Raw genomic sequence first — 24,007 nt, forward strand, 5'->3', positions numbered from 1 at the left:
AGAGGGCTCACAATCTGTCTGTACTCAGGAATGTGCATTCTCTAGAAACCTATGGCGCCTAGGAAAGCTTGTGTTTCCTTCTTGCTGGTCGGTGGAGACATCACAGTGATTTTGTTGATGACCTCGGTGGGAATCTGACGTCGTCCATCTTGCCACTTTACTCCCAGGAACTGGATGTCTCGGGCAGGTCCCTTGACTTTGCTCTTCTTGATGGCGAAACCAGCTTCCAGGAGAATCTGGATGATTCTCTCTCCTTTCTCAAATAGTTCCTTTGCTGTGTTTCCCCACACAATTATGTCATCAATGTATTGCAGATGTTCTGGAGCCTCACCCTTTTCCAATGCAGTCTGGATCAGTCCATGACAAATGGTGGGACTGTGCTTCCACCCCTGGGGCAGTCGGTTCCAGGTGTATTGCACACCCCTCCAGGTGAAAGCAAACTGGGGCCTGCATTCTGCTGCCAAAGGAATGGAGAAGAAGGCATTGGCAAAGTCAGTAGTGGAGTACCACTTCGCTGCTTTGGACTCCAGCTCGTATTGAAGTTCCTGCATGTCCGGCACAGCAGCGCTCAATGGTGGTGTGACCTCATTCAGGCCACGGTAGTCCACTGTCAGTCTCCATTCTCCGCTGGACTTACGCACTGGCCATATAGGGCTGTTGAAAGGTGAATGGGCCTTGATGACCCCCCCTTGGCTCTCCAGTTTACGAATCATCTCATGGATGGGAACCACAGAGTCTCTGCCGGTGTGGTATTGCTGATGGTGCACTGTTGCTGTGGCGATTGGAACCTGTTGTTCTTCTACTCTTAGCAGTCCCACGGCAGAGGGGTCATCTGAGAGGCCAGGCAATGTACTCAGTTGTCTGATATCTTCTGTCTCCACAGCAGCTATCCCAAAAGCCCAACGATGTCCTTTTGGGTGCTTGAAATATCCATTTCTGAGATAGACTATGCCGAGAATGCACGGGGCCTCCGGGCCAGTCACAATGGGGTGTTTCTGCCACTCGTTCCCAGTTAAACTCACTTCAGCTTCCAGTACAGTCAGCTCCTGGGATCCTCCTGTCATCCCAGAAATAGAAATGGGTTCTGTTCCCACATACCTTGATGGCATCAGAGTACATTGAGCACCAGTGTCAACCAAAGCCGTGTATTTTTTTGGGTCAGATGTGCCAGGCCATCGGACCCACACAGTCCAAAAGACCCAATTATCCCTTCCCTCTACCTGGCTAGAAGCAGGGCCCCTCTATTCCTGGTTCTGGTGCATGTTGCTCCCTTCTGGTTAATACATTCCTGAGGTCCCTTCAAGAGGATCGGTCATATTATCATTCCTATACTGTCTGGAGTTCTGTGTGCGAGAGACCGGAGCAATGTTGACTCTAGATGCGCTTCTTGTGGTAGTTGTCCCTCTTTTTAGTTCGCGTACCCTGGCTGCTAAGGAGGAGGTGGGTTTTCCATGCCACTTACTCATGTCTCCTCCATGTTCCTGAAGGAAAAACCAGAGATTACCTCGTGGGGTGTATCCTCTCTCCCTGGTTGGGGGACGCCGGCTCCTAATGGCAGAGACTCTTGTTGGTTCTGGCGGGATGTGGTAAATCTCTTCCTTAAGCTCCTTTTTCAGTTTCTGATGGCCTTCTTCAATCAAGCTCTGGACTTGCTCAGCTGAAAGACTTGTTTTCACAGATGAGACATGGGTGCGAAATGGGGCTGTGACGGTGTCCTCGTAAATCCTCAGCTTGTTCACCAAAACGCCCACCCTGTCCTCGCCTTCCCTCCATTGCAGTGTTGCCAGGTAACGGGAGTATATCTCTGGTCCAAGGCATGCGAACCTCAACCACATCTGTGATGTGCACTGGACACCATCTGGGCTCTTAGGAAATCTCTCATCATCTGAGAAAATGATCTCCAGCACAGCCAATTCCCTCAGGCACCGGATACCTTGTTCCATTGTGCTCCATTTCCCTTGGTGCACCTGGAGGTCTTCCTTACAAAGGTACCTGTCCCTTACACTTGTAAGCAGTTGCCGCCAGAGGCTGAGAGTTTCTTGGGTTCTCCCGATCCCCTGGTCAATGACCACATCCCAGGACAGAGATCCCAGTTGCCTGGCCTCACTTCTGTCCAGAATGGTGTCATTGGCTGCAGCGTCCCAGAAGCGGAGCAGCCAGGTCAGGATGGACTCGTTTGTCTGGCGTGTGAATTCCCTCCGCAGGTCACGCAGCTCACCCAGGGATAGTGACCGAGTGATGATCTCTGGCTCTGCCTCTTCTGCCGGGAGCGAAGGTCCTGCTGCATCCTCGTCAGTCACTATGCGGACTGATTTGCTTTTTGATTTCTTCTTCTGGACAGGGGCAACTGCAATCGGTTTGGGCTGTTCTGGTTCAGTGATGGTTTGCATGGAGACGCTGACAGTGCTTTTGGTTCCGTTCTCCTCTGAGTCAGTCTGCGTAGACATGGACACTGTTGCTTTGCATTTGGTTTCTTTCTCCTCTGTGTCAGTCTGCGTAGAGATGGATGTGGCTGCTTTGCTTTTGGTTTCTTTTCTGTGTGGCAGTCTGTGTAGACATGGTATTTGCTGCTTTGCTCCTTTTTACCTCCTCCTCAAGCAGACGTTGCACCACACTAAGTAGCGTTCTGTTTCTAAGCATGGTGTACACAATGCAGGCCATAGAGAAAAAAGAGAATAGAACTGACAAGAAGATTATACCATCCTTAACATCCAGAGGGAACTCAATATTTTCAAAAACTGCTGTGCCTGGCCTGAAGGGCTGGAAGAAACCACTCTCTACTCCTCCCACCAGGGGCTGGGTGCGATTGTTGAAGAGATCCCAGACATAGGAGCCCAGAATGGGACAGCCAAACAAAACTGAGTATATATTCCGAATGATATTCATTGCCTCGCAAGTTATTATGTTATAGACATAATAAACCAATAAAGCAATTCTCATACCAGTCCCTGGTTTTAACAGGAGTAACACAACAGGCAGATAGTTCCCCATGTGAGGAAAAATATAGAGAGCAAGATACAGTACCCATGTAGACAAGCTGAGCACCATGGTGAATAGGTTTCTGTTAATACAAAATTGTAATTCTGACTTTTTCTCAGAGCCTGCCTCAAGTTGGGCGCCAAAATATGTGCTAGTTTGGAAACAAACCAGTGGGAGGCACCAAGTCAGAATAACAATTTAATGGAAATTAAAGGAAAGGAAAAGAAAGTAAAAAGAAAACACTGACAGAGTCAAGATACAACCTGAGTCCCTGTTAGGTAGGGTGGTGGTAGCAGTCCTCTGAAGTGGTGATCCTGTAGTAGAAGGGGTCTGCTCTTCCTCAGAAAGTCCAGTGGTGGCTGTGTAGCTCCTGTCCTCTGGAAATCCAGTGGAAAGAGTGTCTCTGGTGTTAAGAGTCCCAGATTATATCCACGATGGGATGCTTGGTTCCTCCCTCTGGGTGGAGCATCTCACAATAGGGTAATGAGTCATGAGGCCAAGTGTTGATTAGGCTCATTAACAGAAGATATTCCGGAGGGAGTTATCTCTGAGTCATGTGGCAGGACAATGATGGGCCATTAACAGCAAGATAGTCTGGGGGGAGGAGGCAAGGAAACACTGCCCCACCTGATTTCCACAGCTCATGAGGATGGTAATAGAATACACCTCAACCCAGGACAACGCCGCAGCAGTTTGAGGCGTACTGCTGTCTGTGGGATGGACTCGTTGCAGCCATTTTGGGAGGACTGTTATTCATGAGATGGAGCCATGTCGAAAAAGTTCACGGAGAACTGTCTCCTGTGGGAGGGACCCCACGGTGCAGCAGGGGAACAACTCCTCCCCCTGAGCCGTGGGAGAAACCATGGGTGATAAACTGCTCAAAACCCCCAGTCCGTCTCCCTGTGCTGTCAGTGGGAAGGAGGGAGGGGTTGGGGGGAGGGAAAGGTGTTTTTAAGGGCTTATTTTACTTCTCATTATCCTGCCCTGATTTTGTTAGTAATAAATCCACTTTATATCTCTAAGTTGAGCCTGTTTTGCCCTTGATGATAATTGATGAGTGTTTTCTCCCGGTCCTTATCTCAACTCATGAACCCCTCGTAATATTTTCTCTCCTCTGTCCAGTTGCAGGGGAGGGTGAGTGAGCAGCTTTCATGGGTGCCTGGTGTCCGGCCAGTGCCAAATCATGACAATTTTCCTTCAGTTTAGCATGAGAAAAATCTAACTTTCTGTTGACAGCTAAAGTAAAAGAAAAATAAAATAAAATATCCATTTCAGGTTAACCATAATTCTGGAAGACTGCTTTAAAATGAACTGATATATGGATCAATTAAAGCAATCTAACTCACCTCTCATTTTGTTCAGAGTGCATGGACACTACCAGCAGACTGGTTTTTCACTACAGCAATACCAAAGTCTGACCTCTTACAAAAGAGTGGAAGTGGACCTTGCACTACCTTGCTTTTAAGTATACAGTGATGGCATTGTCCATTATTAATTGGAAGTGACGCATGTAGCAGTGAGATTAACACACCTTTCATATGTCCAACACACTTGAATTCCAATATATACTGTTATAGAAGTTTCCTATTTGTCCAAGAACCATGGATTATGGATTGATAAAACACTCCTGGCCCAGCGTGAAACAAAAATATTTTCTATGAGATGAATTTAAAGCAATGAGGAAGTAAATAATTTTGAAGTCATGGCATGTACATCAATTTCTCCTATAGATGGCCTGAAGACAACTGGGGTATGAACCCAAGATGGACCTTGCAGATACAGAAGATTTGCTGCTTCTTACACTGGTCAAGCTGACTAAATTAGGAATGAGTCAATACCTATGTATGATCCTTTACAAAGAAACAGAAATGGCAGCACTTTCTGAATTTTATAGAAGATAAGCTACCCAGGCACTTAAAAATTATCCACCTATCTTTGAATATGTAATTATTCCTGGACAAAAACCAGTGCAGTAAAAGAATATTCTTCACTGGAGGCTGCAAAAAAACCCCACAAAACTGTACTCTCGAGATAAGTCACAAGTATCCACTTATGAAGAGAGAAAGGGACCCAATATTTATAGTATCCAGCAGAGACCCCAGAAAAATTCTCAGTGTAAGCTGTATCACTTAAGGAAAGCCACATGGTGCTCTCTGGAGACGGGAAGAGACGTGGTATTTGCTTCTAAGTTCTACATGCTTGCAATAGACTAGGCCCAACACCTCTGATAAAAGCAGCCTCAATCTGAAGGCTAAACTCCTGCAGAACACTGTTGGCAGGCATTTTATTGAAGATTTTTCTTCATTAAGATCTTGAGTCACTATTGTTATGAACACTAAATGACAGAGAAATAAGCATGGAAGGTACTGTACTAAGTACACTAACTGAAACTCTGGGGAAGGAAGGGCTCCCATATCTTCATTTCTGTCTCCAGCCAATATGATAAACAAGACCCAATGACAAATGATCTGGAAGACACTGTTCCACTGCTCCATGGGAGATTAACCTCAGCAAATCAGGTCAGTGCCAGATATTGGTCTACTAGAAAGCTAGGTTTGCAAAAAAAATGGTAATGCAAATGTAGAAGAGATGTGGCTTTGAAACCTTTAAATCCCCAGTGACATTTAGAACAAGTGTCAAGACCTCATTTTTGTCAAAGGTTTTTTTGACCTGCACTAGCAACTGATAGTGTTAAAGGAAGAACTATTTATTAAATTGATTTATGAATACAGACTGGAGTTTTTGTACTCAGTGCCAGTTCAAAGGAGTCAGGTTCAGTAGCCTGCAACATTTTTACAGAGACTCTGGAATGTTTCAACATGATTGGGATGGAGCAGAGAAAGAAAACAAAACTGGGACAGCATAAAAGTACATATTTTCCAAAATTAATGCTGATTCCAAGTGACCAGCACAGGGAGCCTTCATTGATGCAGAAAACTATATATTCCAATGCAGAAAGTACCTCAGTGAAATCTAATGACAGTCCAATCACCTTTCTGAGAAGGTATTAGTTTCCTTAACATGTTATGTCTGCACTTTAAAGGATGTTTATCTTAGCATGTGTAAGGTTTTTCCAGTAATTAACACACACTACATAGGAGTCCCTGGATAAGGCACAGTCCTCCCAGATGACATGACAGGAACATAATCATTAGAGGATATAAAAGGTTAGCTATCACTTTGAGAGAACTTTTCCCCAAGACCTTAGATTAAATAAATTAACAAAATACAAGTAAATTCAAAGTTAAAGCTATTAAGTATAGCTATACTGACCTCTATACCAGACTGTTAGCAAGTCTCCAACATGACTAAGAATTTGGCAGATCCTTAATTGAGATATCATGCCCCAGTGCCACAATAATATTAAATATCCTTTAATCTATATAAATACTAAAAACTTTTGTCACTAAAAGAAAAAATTGATAAGCACACTGAAGCATGACAGTAATAAGATAATAAAATATTATTTTCAGCATAAAATGACAAGTAACTTACCTAACAACTCTTGTTCTCATTGTGGTATTAGCTGGCCACTTGTTTTGAACAGACTTCTGCAAGCATCCATAAATATATCTCAACGTCCTGTAAAAAAAATAACTAATGAATAATTTCATTTAAAAATTTTAATGAGTAAAAATAGCTGGTCAGAAAGCATCTAGTCCAATCTCCTCCAATTCAGACATAAACTGTAAATTAATTTAAAATCTGCTATGACAGCCCATTTACAAATGGCAAATAAAGTCCTTGACTAATGCCCTACTCTATTTGTGAAGGTAAAATTCTGATAAATCATGTATGCATTAAATGTTTTATAATACCTTTTTTCCTATTTCCCTAGGTAACATTTCCTTTTTAAAAAAAAGGTTTGGTGGCTTTTTTCCTTGATTTCTTTTTTTCCACTTTTTACCTGAATGCATAATTTGTGCATCCATCACTAGAGGTCAAGTGTTTAAAAATAGTTACACAATTGTCCTCTCCTATTAAAAAAACAGGAGCCCTCTGGTTTATTTCAGAAAATGTTGAGATGCACCATATACTTAACAGGATGAAGCTTTTAAAACTAACCTTGCTATCACTGACACAAAAGAACTTTCTGTGCTGTTCTGCGGTGGGTTGACCATGGCCAGCAGCTAAGCCCCCACTCAGTCATATGATCACTTCCCCTCAGCAGGATAGGGAAGAAAATAAAAAAATCACAGAATCATTTAGGTTGGAAAAGAGCTCTAAGATCAAGTCCAACCAGTAACCTAACACTGCCAAGTCCACCATTAAACCACATCCTTAAGTGACACATCTACATGCCTTTAAATACCTCTAGGGATGGTGATTCCACCACTTCCTTGGGCAGCCTGTTCCGATGCTTTACAACCCTTTCAGTGAATAAATTTTTCCTTATATCCAGTCTAAATCTCCACTGTCACAACTTGAGGCCATTTCCTCTCATCACTTGCTACTTGAGAAGAGACCAACCCCCACCTGGCTACAACCACCTTTCAGGTAGTTGTAGAGAGTGATAAGGTCTCTCCTGAGCCTCCTTTTCTCCAGGCTAAACAACTCGAGCTCCCTCAGCCATTCCTCATAGGACTTATTCTCCAGCCTCTTCCTCGGCTCTGTTGCCCTCCTCTGGACATGCTCCAGCACCTCAATGTCTTTCTTGTAGTGAGGGGACAAAAATGGACCCCATGATTCAAGGTGTGGCCTTACCAGTGCCAAGTACAAGAGGAACAATCACTTCCCTGGTCCTGCTGGCCACACTATTTTTGCTACAAGCCAGGATGCCATTGGCATTCTTGGCCACCTGGGCACATGCTGGCTCATGTTCAGCTGGCTGTCAACCAGCACCCCCAGGTCCTTTTCCACTAGGAAGCTTTCCAGCCACCCCAAGCCTGTAGTACTGCTTGGGGTTGTTGCGACCCAAGTGCAGGACCTGGCACTTGGACTTGTTAAATCTCATACAGTTGGCCTCAGCCCATCTATCCAGCCTGTCCCGATCCCTCTGCAGAGCCTTCCTACCCTCAAGCACATTAACAGTTCCACCCAACTTGGTTCCATCTTCAAATGTACAGAAGGGCAAAAGCAAGAAAAACTCACTAGCTGACATAAAGACAGTTTAATAGGCAAAGTAAAAGCTGTGCATTCAAGGAAAGCAAAATAAATTAATTCACTACTTCCCATTGGCAGGCAGGTGTTCAGCCATCTGCAGTAAAGCAGGGCTCCATCGTACATAATGGTTACTTGGGAAGACAAATGCAGTAACTCCAAAATGTGTCTCCTTCATCCTTCTTTCTCTGCAGCTTTATTGCCAAGCAGAACTTCATATCATATGGAATATCCATTTGGTCAGTTGGGGTCAGCCATCCCAGCTGTTTCCCCTCCCAACTTCTTACCCATCTCCAGCCTGCTTGCTGGGGGTAGGGCAGAATGGAGAGAGAAAATACAACCCTCAACACTGTGCAAGCACTGTCCAGCCAAAACATGGGTGTGTTATCAACACTGTTTTGTTAGTCACAAATCTAAAAGAGAACACCATTCAGGCTGCTATAAAGAAAATAATCTCCATCTCTTTTTCCATGCCATTTGCATAATATGCTTGGGTTGTAGACTATCCAGTACATCTTCATTAACCACCACCCCTCCTCCCCATCCTTTAGTATGCATACAGATATCATTTCCTTAGTCTATAGCCCCCCACCCAAAGTGTCCATAAAATGTCCATTCAGTTCACTTTGTCTGTAACCTAGCCTCTGTTTATGGTGGTCACTTGGAACAGAAGTGGTGTGTTGTGTGGAGTCATTTGGCACCAAAGGCAGCTCAGATTGTGTCACTGCCGCACTTGCACTGCTTTTTGCAAAGCTCATCCACCACTACTTCAGGTGGTCCCTTTTATAGTACTACTTCTAGCATGCAACTCAAATCATGGGTTACAACAGTTTAATCACATATCCATTACAATCTCCACCCCTGGTCCTTTTGGACCAGGCTATAGAGTTTTACATCACAATGAACTCCATGCCTTGCCCCCGCTCCAGCATGGATTCTCCATGGGCTGCAGTCCCTTTGGAGGCATACCTGTTCTATCATACACTTATCCACAGACCAGCCACTTCAGCTCATACTGGAGTTCCTCCATGTCCAGTATGGCAGCACTAAACCATTGCATGACTTCATTCAGGCCATGATAGTCCACTGTTAGTCTCCACCCTCCGCCAAACTTTTGCAGGCCATATGGAACTATTCAAGAGTGATTGAGTCTTACTGATTACTCCTTGGCTCTCCAATTGATGAATCAGCTTATTAAGGGGAACCACAGAGTCTTGGTTGGTGCAATATTGCCACTAGCTCAATATCATGGTAGCAGTCTGCACCTGCTGCTCTTCAACACAGAGAAAACCCATAACAGAAGGTCCTGCAAGTGGCTGGGCAAAGTAGACAGCTGTTTAACATTAAAAAATGCCCTAGGGTATATTACCGTGTCCTGCAGCCATAGGGAGGAGGAGAGAAGATCCAGCAGGCAGGAATTGTGCAGCAAGATTGATTTATTTAATTATTTTACAAACTCTTTTATAGACTTTTTTCTTCATAGTCTAATTGGACAAAGATCAGCCACCCCTTGGGGGTGATAGGCTAGAATCCTAAAACATCCATTGTCAAAATATTTTTCTACTATACTATAAACAAGACTTTTCAAGGTTGCAGGTGTTTGGTTGTTTACAGAACTCTGCTACTATCTCTGTGAGAGAGAAAAAGTCTCTCACCAACTTAGAAAATAGCAAGAAAATCCTTGCTAGCAGCATTTTTGTATCCACAGTTTAACCTTCTTTGCATCCACAGCAGCTACACCAAAGGCCCACCACTACCCTTTTAGATCTTTGAAATACCCTCTCCTGAAATAGTCTGTACCAAGGATACATGGAGTCTCCAGGTCAGTCACAATAGGATACTTCAGTCACTTATTCCTTGCAAGGCTCACCACAGCTTCAAACACAAATTGTTGGGATCCCCTTGTTATTCTAGAAATCCAGATGGGTTTCATCCCCTTGGACCCTAATGGCATTAGGGTACACTGTGCACCCATGTCCAACAAAACCTTATACTCTCATGGGTCTGATGTGCCAGGTCATCGAATCCACATAGTCCAATAAAACCAGTTGACCCTTTCCTTTGCCTGACCCCTCTCTTCTTGGTTGGAGCATTCATTACCCAACTCCTGTAATTGTAAACCAGAAGTCCCTTCATTAGGATCAGAAGGAGGATCAACCCTTCTACTCTGTCTGGGGAATTGCTCAACAGCAACTGGAGCAGTAATCTTTTCTGAATGGAGCTTTTCTGGCTGGTGCTTTTCCTTGAAATTCACATATGTGGTCTAGGTTTGAGGTAGGTGCAATGCCCCAGTTCATGTCTTCTCTGTGATTGCAGAGCTAGAATCACAGGGTGGCATATAGTGTGGACCCACAGTTTCCCTTTCCCTTGAGCAGAGAAAAGCTGATTTCATATGGCACTCTTGATAGCCGAGACACCAAACTGTAAGGGTAAGGAGAAAGGGATATTCTCTTAAGAGCACCAGAGCTGGCAGATCAATTTTTCCACAGTTGGTACATCGATGTCTATTATCACCAGGGTGCTGGTGCACAACATCGGTGTGTTCCATACAAGCTTCTGCCACATGGACTAGAAATACAGGACTTCATCCAGATCTTTGGAGGCCTGCTTATTGTTCAGATTGCTGTAGGTCACCACCATCACTAAATTCCTCAGATACTGAATACCCTCCTCAAACATGGTCCACTTGCCTCAGTAGTTTACAAGACTTTCTTTGAGGGAATACCTTGTCTTCGCACTTGACAGGAGCCACTTCCAGAGGCTGTGGATTGCTGCCCATCTTTCTGTCCCTTTGTTGATTTCATGGTCCCTTGCTAGCGATCCCAGTTGCTGGTCTTGTCTACCTTCTATAATTCCTGATTGTTGGACCCAATATCCCAGCATTGGAGCAACTAGGTCATAATTTGCTCATCTGGCTGGTGACCATAATCTTTCCACATATCTTTTAGTTCACTCAAGGATAGAAACCATGTGATTTCTGATTCATTTATGATTTCAGTCTCTTCCCTCTCCTGTTCTTGTGACTACTCTGCTGCAGAACAGGCTGCCTCTTCTGATTCTTCTTCCTGCTCTCCCCTCAGGAGAAGTTTGTTCCTCCCTTACTAGACAAGTGGACCTCTGCTTCCAATGTTTTTTATTGACTACAGGAACAACTGTTATAGTTGAGAGTTAGATCTCTGGCTTAGCTACAGTGTCTGTTTGTATGTTCTAATATCCAGAGACCCTCTTGAGCCCTTCAAGTGCTTAACATAGGTTCAGTAGGGGTAGACCAGGCCCCAGCACAGTGCTAGAAGTTGTGTCTGATATAGACAAGGCATAATTTTATCAAGTGTTCTGTTGCTTCAATAGCATTCCCTTTTTGTTCAGGTTTAAAGTCCTATGTCATTGTAGGGGGGAACACTCTAGGTACCTGCCCAAGTTCTATACACCTTGCCACCCATGACCCATGTGCCTCAGAGCACATCCCTGTGTGGCATTTCAAATTAGCTGACTACCTTTTTGAAAAGCCAGAATTCTATTCACAATGCATACCAATATAAGCATTCAGGTTACACAAGGATATTCCAGAAACCAGTCATCGTAACAAGGCAGGAAGCATCTATCACCGAGGAGAAAAGAAGGTGCCATTCTTCATTTCCCCCACAAAATGGCTCCCAGATAAGAGGAGAAAGGTGCAATTGTTAATTGCCTCAGAGTTGTTTTCCAGAGTACTGGGACAATAGCAATGCATGGCACAAACAACAGATTAGGCTCGAGGCCAGTGCTTTTACCATAGCTCTCCCAGACACAAGCACAACTGTCCTGGGTTGCAGTGTATTCTATTACCATCCTCATGAGCAGTGGAAATCAGGTGGGGCAGTGTTTCCTTGCCTCCTCCCCCCAGACTATCTTGCTGTTAATGGCCCATCATTCTCCTGCCACATGACTCAGAGATAACTCCCTCCGGAATATCTTCTGTTAATGAGCCTAATCAACACTTGGACTCATGACTCATTACCCCATTGTGAGATGCTCCACCCAGAGGGAGTAACCAAGCATCCCATCATGGATATAATCTGAGATGATGAACACCAGAGACACCCCCTTCCACTGGATTTCCAGAGGACAGGAGCTACACAGCCACCACTGGACCTCCTGAGGAAGAGCAGACCCTTTTCTACAGGATCACCGCTTCAGAGGACTGCAGCCAACATTATACCAGACTGCTACAACAGGGAGTCAGGTTGTATCTTGACTCTGTCAGTTTGAACCAGTGTTCTCTTATTTTTTTTTCATTTTCTTTAATTTCCCCATTAAATTGTTATTCTGACTTGGAGCGTCCCACTGGTTTGTTTACAAACTAGTACAACAACAAAGTGATAAACAACACAGCAAACTTCAAAAGCAGCTATTAACAAGCACTAGAGTTTGAGGCAGAGCAAGAGATGGAGCATGTCATGAAGCAGATGATGTAACAAATAAACCAGTATCAAGGAAAAAAGGCAACATTGTGACCAGCAAGAGCAAGTAACAACTTGCCAAGTAATAACTAAACAGTTTTAAGAACTACAAATGTAGTCTAGCATGCTCAGATCAAATCTGTTATCTAGAACCTCTCAAGCCCCACATCGGGCTCCAGAAATGATTGTCATGGGTTGACTCCAGCCAGCATCTAAGCCCCCACCAAGTTGCTTGTTCACTCCTCCTGAGCAGCATAGGGAAGATAATCTGAAGGGCAAAATCAAGAAAAACTCATAGACCATCATAAAGACAGTTTAATAGGTGAAGTTGTGTACACAAGCAAAACAAAATAAGGAATTCATTCATGACTTCCCATTAGCAGGCAGATGTCCAGCCACTTCCAGTAAAACAGGGCCCCATCATGCATAAGAGTTACTTGGGAAATATCCCTTTGGTCAGTTGGGTCAGCTTTCCTGCTTGCATGCCCTCCCTACTCACCTTTTTTCAGAGGTGGAAGGAACAGCAGGCAGCAGCGGAATAAAAAAAAAAAAGGAAACCTCTACACTGAAAATACTGTTTAACAGTAGCCAAAATACGAGCATGTTAACAGCGCTATTTCAGTCACAAATCCAAAACACAGCACCATTCCAGCTACTATGAAGAAAACGAATTCCATCCCAGACAAAACCAGTGGACAATGCAAAATTTATCATTGTTTATATTAAAAGCTAACGATAAAAAAGTGAAAGAAAACTGTTATCACTAAACACTTTTTATTCAATGGTCTCAGGCTAAAGAAGTTATTTTAACTTTTTTTAAAAAAAGAAAACAATAACCTGTTGTCATAGGTTAGCAAGCATAGTCCCGGAAGGGATATCCTTGCTAAGGGGTGCTTACAGCTTCCTCTGGGACCTGATAGAACCTATCAGCTGGCCAGTTTGAATATGGACAATTCTTTAAGCCACTTAAAGTTGTGACCGCCTCTGTGATACACACTTAAGAATAGACAAACTCCCACCTCAGCTCTCTCTCGTTTCCGGCGCTGGCACAGGTGGCTGCAGGCCCCGTGTGGGGGCCAGCAGGCCCGGCCAGGCCCTGCTTGGGCCAGGCCGGGCCGGGCCACGGCCAGCCTGGAGCCATGGGCCTGTTCCAGCCATGGAACCCCCCCCCCCACTGCCTTGCCGTGGGCAGCCGGAGCGGCTCGGAACCCCCCCCTCTCCACTGCGGCCGAGATTCAGCAAAGCGGCACCTCTGTCCGGCAGAGGTCAGGTGACCAACAGCGATAAGCCACATTCCAGCTGCAAGGCCGAGGTGAGATTAACCCTTTTATTGCTGTGAAGAGCTGAAAACCTGAGGGAAGAGAGAGAGGAGATGCTTAAAGCTGAAATTCTGTTGTGACGCTATGATATATCAGAGTATCCTGTTGTAATTTCATGAAGATATGGGGAGTGGAGTGTTCAACTCATAAGCAATAGGCAGATGCTGCCGCAGCTGTAATTTCATGAGAAGTTTGGACAGAGAGAGATGAACCAGATGAACCAGATGAGGACTTTTGCTCCAAAGAGGAAAGGAGAAAAACCTCAATTCCTAGAGATGCTTCCAGAGATAGTCTTAAAGATGAAGATGACCCTTTGCTCCCAGGGAAGGAGAAGGGCCTCTGTTTTTTTTGTTTCTGAACAGCTCAACCTTAAAATTGTACCCCAGAAAACTTTCAAGAGTGGACCCTCGAAGGCAGTTGCGGGAAAAGCTGCAAGTCGGGGGAAGGGACTCACATCGTAAGCAGAGAGACTCCTCTTCCTAAATGGACTGAACAATATTTGGAAGTGGGTGGCTGTCTCGGTGTGATACTGTTTTCATAGCATGAGCAAAAAGAGACTTCTCTTTCTAAATGGACTGAACAAGGTTATTATGGAAGTGGTAAACAGACTGAACATCTTAAAGGGTTGTCTTTACATTGTCAGTGGGAGAAGGGAGGAAGGTGGGGGGAGGAAGAGAGTTCTAAAGGTGGTATAATTTTTTTTCTTTACTTCTTTTAGGTCTGTTAATAAACTTCTTTATATTCATTCAAGTTGGTGCCTGCTTTGCATTTCTCCTAATTCTTATCTCACAGAAGATAAACAGTAATGAGTATTTTAGACCAAACCACTACACTAAATTGGTGTTTCCGCCCGGTTACAAACCCAACCCGCGACACCTGTGCATTTCCCTAATAGAAGTAATCAAAGCAGGGTGCAATTCTACTGCCACCCATTTATAGTGTAAATGCTTTTAATAAGTCCATCTCTTTTTCAGAGTAGGAGGACCAGAAAGAATTGGCAACTGACTTAAATATATACAATTGTCTGCTAACTAGTACTGTCATCTAGCTCTTTGTAGAAACAATATATCAATATTTTATTTTTTTTCTTTTTCCCTGACCCCTTGGAGTCTGTTTTTCCAGTGACAGTAATTGGTGAGTGATCTCTCAAAGGTCCTTATCTCAACCTTTCGTTATGTTTTCTCTCCCCTGTCAAACTAAGGAAGAGGAATCATAGAGTGGCTTGGTGGGTACCTGACATCCAGCCAAGGTACACCCACCACATTTGCAAAAAACCACAATTCATGGTTTGTTTTTTTTTCACTGTACATGTAACAGCCTGTCTTGGTTTAAAAGACAAATGTCTGCCAAGGAAGGTGGAAACCTTCCTAGAATGGAAAAGAAGACCCCTCCCTCCAATTTATTATAACTCCAAAAATTATAGGGCTTTCAGGCAAAAAAAAAAAAAAGGAGGAAAAGAAATAACAGTTCTTTACTAGACTATATATAATTTAAAAAACCAGAAGAGACCAAACAACACCACAATAACAGAAGTTTCCCACCCACCAAGCACTAGAGATCCCCTTTGGTGTAGTTACGACGACAACCAGCAGGGGGCGGTGGCAGCTCCAGTGAGGCAAAAGCTGCAGTGATTCACTTGCAGCCGGCAGGGGGTGCTAGCGGGCTCTGTCAAGGCAGAAAAAGGGTGCAATGCTTCCTCCAGCTGGCGCCAGGAAGGAAGGAAGGAAATTACTCCTTTTGCAAACTCACAGTCAGTGTTCAATCTTAGCACTGCCAAGTAGCAGCTGGCAGAAGCAGGGAAAAACAGGCAGATTCGGTCGTTGTCCGAATCGCAGCGTAGCAAAAGTCCCTTAGCCAAATGCATAACTCCCGCAGCATGCGACCACTCTCTCTGATCCCACACCGGAAGGAAGGCAGGTAGCCCCCACCCCCCAGCAAGTCTCAGGCCAGCCTCAACACCTCTCACAGCAATTCTATGCCGCAATTCCTAAATAAAATCCCCCAGCCAAAACTTCCTAAAGACTTCACTGGAATGCCAGGGTCATCAGCCACTCTTTTGTTAACTCAATCCCGTTCTATTCATCCCCCAGGTGCCGCTCCCTTCTTCTCCCAGGGTTTTTTACAGATGACAGATGGGAGGAAATTCCTTGAGAAACCTAACCCACATCATTATCCACCCTGAATTTTTTCCCATACCAACATGTTACATCAAACTTAAGTTGAACTATATACATACATGCATTATTCTAATTATATACATATTTACATCCAGATATAGATACAGGCACAGTGTCATGGACAGTTCACCCAAAAATAAGGTCCCCTTGAGGTATACATCATGTTTCTCCACCTTTCTGCAGCACCCACCAGGTGCAACCTGGTCCTTGAGCAAAAACAATCCCACAATGGTGTTTGCTTTTGCTTGAGGCATGGTTAATCAAAACTGCTTTCCCTAGCATAGCTCTCAGGCGTCCCACAGGGACTTCATCTACAGTGTGAAGAGACTCTGATTGGGCAAGGCCAGCTCGATTGATGAAGCCTCCAGTGTCTACTAGCCACGTAGCCTTTGCTAGATGCTGATCCCAGTGCTTGAAGGTCCCCCCACCCAATGCTTTCAGAGTCGTTTTCAACAGTCCATTACATCGTTCAACTTTCCAGGCAGCTGGTGCATGGTATAAGATATGGTACACCCACTCATTGCCATGCTCTTTTGTCCAGGTGGTAATAAAGCTATTCTTGAAATGAGCTCCATTATCTGACTCAATTCACTCTGGGGTGCCCTGTCACCACAGAACTTGTTTTTCCAGGCCCAGGACTGTGTTCTGGGCAGTGGTGTGAGGCACTGGGTGCATCTCCAGCCATCCAGTGGTTGCTTCCACCATGGTAAGTACATAACCCTTGCCTCGGGGGGTTTGAGGCAGTGAGATGTAATCAACCTGCCAGGCCTCTCCATACCTATACTTAGTCTATTGTCCACCATACCACAGAGGCTTTACTCTCTTAGCCTGCTCAATGGCAGTGCATGTCTCATACTCTTGGATAACCTGGGAGATAGTGTCCATGGTTAAATCCACTCCTCAGTCTCACACCCACTTATAGGTGGCACCTCTGCCCTGATGATCAGAGGCATCATGGGCCCATCGAGCTAGGAACAATTCTCCCTTGTGCTGCCAGTCTAGATCTACCTGCAACACTTTGACTTGGGCAGCTCAATCTGCCTGTTCATTGTCATGACGTTCCTCGTTGGATCGACTCTTAGGCACATGTAGCATGTACATGGTGGACTCCCACAATCAGCTTCTCTATCCAGGCGGTGATGTCTTGCCACATTTTGGAAGCCCGGATGGGTTTCTGTGGGGGTTTTAGTTTAGTCCTAGGTTTTTTTTCTGTTAAAGGAATTTTCCCCTATACATGTTGCTAGGGGAACAAATAGACGGATATTTAAGGAAAACAAAGGACCTGGCTGCTCTTTTTTGTTTCACCTGGGAGTGTGGGCAGTTCGGTCTCAGCGACCAGAGAGAGAGGAAGCTGTTTTTTCTACGGCCGCTTGTCCTTCTCCTGGAGAAACACCGGGATCCTAAGCCCACCTTCCCTGCCTTTCTCGGAGCCGGGCTGTAGCCGCCCTGCCCCACCGCTGCTTCGAGCATTCGATACGTTGTAGCCGTGCTCACCCTACCTGCCTAGACCTCCGAGGGGGTTCTCCGTTTGGATACATCTCGTCTGCCATCCGGGATTTCTGCTTGTCCCTGCCGCTCCAGCCTGCCATTCCAGCTTGCCGTTCCCGAGGGTCCAGCCGGACACCGGGATCGGCTGCCCAGGGGGTTGTGAAGCTTCTTTGTTCCATCCCTCCCAGGATCCCAGACCACCGGTGCCGCGTGCTCCCTGAGCTCGCTCCAGAGCGTCCCCTGCAGCCACGGGGAAACCATCACACCTGCCCTGCTCACCGGGAGCCTCCAGCGCCCCTACCGGCTGCGAGCGGAACTGCACCCGAGGGGAAATAGCCTGACAGCCGAGAAGGCTGGGACTGGGTTTGTGATTGTTTGCTGTTACTGCCATAGTTATTGTTGTTTGTTTGACTGGTTATATATATAATAGTAAAGAACTGTTATTCCTATTTCCCACATCTTTGCCTAAAAGCCCCCTTGATTTCAAAATTATAATAACACGGAGGGAAGGGGGTTGCATCTACCATTCCAAGGGAGGCTTCTGCCTTCCTTAGCAGACACCTGTCTTTCAAAACCAAGACAGATCTTGGTGCCCAACCGTGGGGCCTGAGAGCATTAAGAGAGAGAGGTGAAAAAGGAATAACAGTTCCTGGATAACTGAATTTTGTGTGCTGGATATAGGAACATTGCTAGGCAGCACTATGTGGTCTATTTTAACTCGGTCCGGGTGGCACGTGGTAGTGGCTATATTCTTCCCCTTTGCAGCTCCTTACCTAAACATGGGTCCTCTGACTAAGGCGACCACTGCTGTTAACCAGTTTGTGCTATGGGTCGAGAAGGTGAAGAATTCATGGGTTTTTAACTTCCTCCGGAATGTGGGTACATGGGTCACACACTAAGTGCATGTTTTTGGGGTTATGTTAACAATGGTACCTTCTGTGAGGAAATGACACCAGGGGAAGTTTTCTCCCAACCCCTCAACCAGTTCTTTGGGCCAACCCCACCAATTTTCGAAGGGTTTAGATTCCCTCTGAGTACTAACCACCTGCTGCTGGTAGGCCTACTCTATTTAGCACTCAGGGATAAGTTGAGATTGGCTTGGATAACTACCCAGACACTGGCCCCAGACACCAGAGATCCTACCACAGAGCCTGACCCAGCCCCAGAGCTGGACATAGCCCCAGACACTAGAGATCCTGCCCCACAGCCTGACCCTGCCCCACAGCCTGATACTGCCAAACAGCCCACCTCAGAAATGGACTACCTGAACTGGGTGGGGGTACTGGTGAAAAGGATGCAGGAGATGCGCCAGGAGATATGCCAGGAGATGGGCCAGGTGTGCCAGGGGATATGCCAAGTGCTAAGGGAATACACCTCCTCAGCTAGTGAAAAACCCTCTCCCTGCCCCAAAGAGGATGAGTCCGATGGTGCAGCAGTGGAACCCACAAATGTTACAACCGTCCAGGTTTCAGCTGAACCACAAGGACAAGCACAGCCAGCAGCAGTTGCCCCTGTGCAAAGGAGGAAGTATAAGACCAAATCAGTACGACCAGTTAATAATGATGATGAGGAACCAGGGCCCTCACAACCAGCAGGAGAGCCAGAGCCAGAAATCATCACTGAGTCCCTGTCGTACGACAGTCTCCGTGGTATGCGAAAAGACATTGTGTGAAGGGGGCGTGAGCCTTATACCACTTGGCTGCGTCGGGTTTGGGACCTTATGGGCACAAGTGTGCAACTGGATAGTGGTGAGGCAAGGTATCTGGGATCGTTGACCCAGGACCCAGGTGTGGACCAGATATTTGTGAGGGAGCCAGGAACCCTTTCTCTCTGGGAGTGGCTCTTAATGAGTGTGAGAGAAAGGTTGGTACACAAAGACAGAATGCAGGAGTACCATCATAGAATGCAGTGGAAGACACTCAAGGAAGGGATCCAGCAGCTAAGAGAGGTGGCAGTATTAGAGGTACTCTTTGGGAAGGATGGACAGCATGATAATGACCCCGACAAGGTCAGGTGCACAGAACAAATGACGTGGAACCTGGCAAAGCTAGGGCCATCGCAATACACCACCTTTATTGCAACGATTGATGCTGACAATAACCGAGAAACAGTGGGCTCTGTTGCCAACAAGCTCAGCAATTATGACAGTATGGTCAATGGTCCGCTGAAAGCTCATGTCTCTGCTGTGGTCCAGGACCTCAGAGGAGATGAAGGAGATCAGGGAGGAGATAAGGGAGGAGATGAGGAAGAACAGTGTGGAACCAGTGCGAGTCACAGGCCCCCAAGTCAGAGCCCGTCATCCCCCAGCTAGAGAGAGAGGGTACACCCCACGAGCTGAGCTGTGGTTTTGCCTGTATGAGCATGGGGAAGACATGAGAAGGTGGGATGGGAAACCCACCTCTGTCCTGGCAGCGCAGGTGAGTGAACTCAAGGAGGGAGGCACTAACCGAGGGGGTTCCGCTAAGATGAAAGTAGCCTCAGCCTCCCGTGACCGAGCTGCCAGGTATTACAAAAGGGAGGATGATATGTCAGATCCCCTTGAAGGTACCTCTAGCATGTACGCCCAGGGAAAGAATGATAACCTGGGCTAGAGGGGCCCTGCCTTTAGCCAGGAAGAGGCACGGGAGAACCAGGTTTTCTGGATGGTGTGGATTCGATGGCCTGGCACATCAGAGCCACAAAAACATGATGCATTCGTTGATACAGGGGCACAGTGTACTTTAATGCCATCGGGACATGTGGGGGCAGAACCTGTATCCGTCGCTGGGGTGACCGGAGGATCACAGCAGTTGACCCTTTTGGAAGCTGAGGTTAGCCTGACTGGGAAGGAGTGGCGAAAGCATCTGATTGTGACCGGCCCAGAGGCCCCGTGTATTCTGGGCATAGACTTCCTCTGGAACGGCTATTACAAAGACGTGAAAGGACTCAGGTGGGCATTTGAGAATGCTGCTGTGGAGGCAGAGGGCATTAGGCAATTGAACACCCTGCCTGGACTATCAGAGAATCCTTCTGCAGTTGGGCTCCTGAAAGTGGAAGACCAACGAGTGCCAATTGCCACCTCGACAGTGCACCACCAACTGTATCAGACCAATCGAGATGCTGTGATCCCCATCCACAAGATGATCCGTGAGCTGGAGAGCCAAGGGGTGGTCAGCAAGACCCACTCACCCTTCAACAGCCCCATCTGGCCTGTGTGCAAATCGGAAGGAGAATGGAGATTGACTGTGGACTATCGTGCCTTGAATGAAGTGACTCCACCACTGAGCGCTGCTGTGCCGGACATGTTGGAACTTCAGTACGAGCTGGAGTCCAAAGCAGCGAAGTGGTATGCCACTATTGACATTGCTAATGCATTTTTCTCCATTCCTCTGGCAGCAGAGTGCAGGCCTTAGTTTGCCTTAACCTGGAGGGGTGTGCAGTACACCTGGAATCGACTGCCCCAGGGTGGAAGTACAGTCCCACCATCTGCCATGGACTGATCCAGGTTGCACTGGAAAAGGGTGAGGCCCCAGAACACCTGCAGTACATTGATGACATCATTGTGTGGGGGAACACTGCAGCAGAAGTGTTTGAGAAAGGAGAGAGAATAATCCAGATTCTCCTGGAAGCTGGTTTCGCCATCAAGAAGAGCAAAGTCAAGGGACCTGCCCGAGAGATCCAGTTCCTGGGAGTAAAGTGGCAAGATGGACGACGTCAGATTCCCACTGAGGTCATCAATAAGATCACTGCGATGTCTCCACCAACCAGTAAGAAGGAAATACAAGCTTTCCTAGGCGCCATAGGTTTCTGGAGGATGCACATTCCCGAGTACAGCCAGATTGTGAGCCCTCTCTACCTGGTTACCGGAATGAAGAACGATTTCCACTGGGGCCCTGAACAGCAGCAAGCCTTCGCCCAGATCAAGCAGGAAATCGCTCACGCCGTAGCCCTTGGCCCAGTCAGGACAGGACCAGAGGTGAAGAACATGCTCTACTCTGCAGCCGGGAAGAATGGTCTGTCCTGGAGCCTCTGGCAGAAGGTGCCTGGTGAGACTCGGGGCCGACCACTGGGATTCTAGCACCGAAGCTACAGAGGGTCTGAAGCCAACTACACTCCCACAGAGAAAGAAATCTTGGCAGCTTATGAAGGAGTCCAAGCTGCCTCAGAAGTAATCGGCACAGAGGCACAACTCCTCCTGGCACCCCGACTACCGGTGCTGGGGAGGATGTTCAAAGGAAAGGTTCTTTCGACGCATCACGCCACCGACGCTACTTGGAGCAAATGGATCGCCCTCATCACACAGTGCGCCCGAATTGGAAACCCAAGTCGCCCTGGGATCTTGGAAATAGTTACAAACTGGCCGGAAGGTGCGACTTTTGGGTTATCTTCTGAAGAAGAAGAGGAGCAGGTGACGCATGCCGAAGAAGCCCCACCATATAACGAGCTACCAGAGAGTGAAAGACAATAAGCCCTCTTCACTGATGGTTCCTGCCGAATTGTAGGCGCTAGCCGGAAATGGAAAGCCGCTGTACGGAGCCCCACATGACAAGTTGCACAGGCTACTGAAGGAGAAGGTGGATTGAGCCAATTTGCTGAGCTCAAAGCTGTTTAATTAGCTCTGGACATAGTTGAAAGAGAGAAGATGCCAAAGCTCTACCTCTACATTGATTCATGGATGGTAGCCAATGCCCTGTGGGGTTGGCTGGAAAGGTGGAATAAGGCCAACTGGCAGCGCAGAGGAAAACCAATATGGGCTGCTGAGGAGTGGAAAGGCATTGCCACTCGGGTAGAGAAGCCATCCGTGAAGGTCCGTCATGTAGATGCTCACGTCCCCAAGAGCTGGGCTAATGAAGAACATCGTAGCAAAAACAGGTAGATCAGGCTGCAAAAATAGAGGTGTCCCAGATAGACTTGGATTGGCAACATAAAGGAGAGTTGTTTCAAGCTCAATGGGCCCATGATGCCTCAGGCCATCAGGGCAGAGATGCCACCTATAAGTGGGCACGAGACCGAGGGGTGGATCTAACCATGGACAGTATCTCCCAGGTCATCCATGATTGTGAGACATGCGCTGCGATCAAGCAGGCCAAGCGGGTGAAGCCCCTGTGGTATGGTGGGCGATGGTCAAAATACAAGTATGGGGAGGCCCGGCAGATTGATTACATCACACTGCCTCAAACCCGCCAAGCCAAGTGCTATGTGCTCACAATGGCAGAAGCCACCACAGGATGGCTGAAGACCTACCCTGTGCCTCACGCTACTGCCTGGAACACCATCCTGGGCCTTGAAAAGCAAGTCCTTTGGAGGCATGGCACCCCTGAGAGAATTGAGTTTGACAATGGGACTCATTTCAAGAACAGCCTTATAAACACCTGGGCTAGAGAACATGGCATTGAGTGGGTGTACCACATCCCTTACCATGCACCAGCAGCTGGGAAGGTTGAGCGGTGTAATGGACTGCTTAAAACCGCCTTGAAGGCACTGGGTGGGGGGACTTTCAAAAACTGGGAGATGCATTTAGCAAAAGCCACCTGGTTAGTTAACACCCGAGGCTCCACCAGCCGAGCAGGCCCTGCCCAATCTGAACCCCTACAAACAACAGACGGGGATAAGGTTCCAGTGGTGCACCTGAGAGGTATGCTTGGAAAAACTGTTTGGGTTAATTCTGCCTCGAGCAAAGTCAGACCCATCTGTAGGGTTGTTTTTTCTCAGGGACCAGGTTGCACCTGGTGGGTGATGCAAAAGGATGGAGAGACCCGATGCATACATCAAGGGGACCTTGTTTTAGGGTGAACTACCCATGGCTCTGTACTTGTATCAGTATCAGCATGTATATATGTATATAATTCGGGTGATGCATGTATGTATATCATTAAAAGGATTAAGTTTCATGTAACATGTTAGTATGGGAAAAATTCGGGGTAAATAATGTTGGGGTTTTAGTTTAGTCCTAGGATTTTTTTCTGTTAAAGGAATTTTCCCCTATACATGTTGCTAGGGGAACAAATAGACGGATATTTAAGGAAAACAAAGGACCTGGCTGCTCTTTTTTGTTTTACCTGGGGGTGTGGGCAGTTCGGTCTCAGCAACCAGAGAGAGAGGAAGCTGTTTTTTCTACGGCCGCTTGTCCTTCTCCTGGAGAAACACCGGGATCCCAAGCCCGCCTTCCCTGCCTTTCTCGGAGCCGGGCCGTAGCTGCCCTGCCCCGCCGCTGCTTCGAGCATTCGCTACGTTGTAGCCGTGCTCGCCCTACCTGCCTAGACCTCCGAGGGGGTTCTCCGTTTGGATACGTCTCGTCTGCCATCCGGGATTTCTGCTTGTCCCTGCCGCTCCAGCCTGCCATTCCAGCTTGCCGTTCCCGAGGGTCCAGCCGGACACCGGGATCGGCTGCCCAGGGGGTTGTGAAGCTTCTTTGTTCCATCCCTCCCAGGATCCCAGACCACCGGTGCCGCGTGCTCCCCGAGCTCGCTCCAGAGCGCCCCCTGCAGCCACGGGGAAACCATCACACCTGCCCTGCTCACCGGGA

The 24,007-nt window shown here is 46.9% G+C and overlaps 1 protein-coding gene across 4 annotated transcripts in view; it reads right to left on the bottom strand.

Annotated features, from left to right (window-relative positions):
• The window catches only part of LOC138102685 (ras GTPase-activating protein 1-like), a 150,716-nt gene that overhangs the window by 29,257 nt on the left and 97,452 nt on the right, over positions 1–24,007 (bottom strand). For 3 of the 4 annotated variants that reach the window (XR_011147476.1, XM_069000401.1, XM_069000403.1), the window contains exon 20: positions 6,475–6,561. Coding sequence is in view for 3 of the 4 variants with exons in the window: in XM_069000401.1 (XP_068856502.1) it covers positions 6,475–6,561 (87 nt within the window). In the remaining variant the exon portion in view is untranslated. Of the gene's footprint in view, positions 1–6,474; positions 6,562–13,563; positions 13,870–24,007 lie in introns of those variants that run through there. The other variant, XM_069000404.1, reaches the window with a different exon arrangement.

This window comes from Aphelocoma coerulescens (genome assembly GCF_041296385.1).
Source record: "Aphelocoma coerulescens isolate FSJ_1873_10779 chromosome W unlocalized genomic scaffold, UR_Acoe_1.0 ChrW_unloc_scaf_1, whole genome shotgun sequence".
Taxonomy (NCBI): Eukaryota; Metazoa; Chordata; class Aves; order Passeriformes; family Corvidae; genus Aphelocoma; species Aphelocoma coerulescens.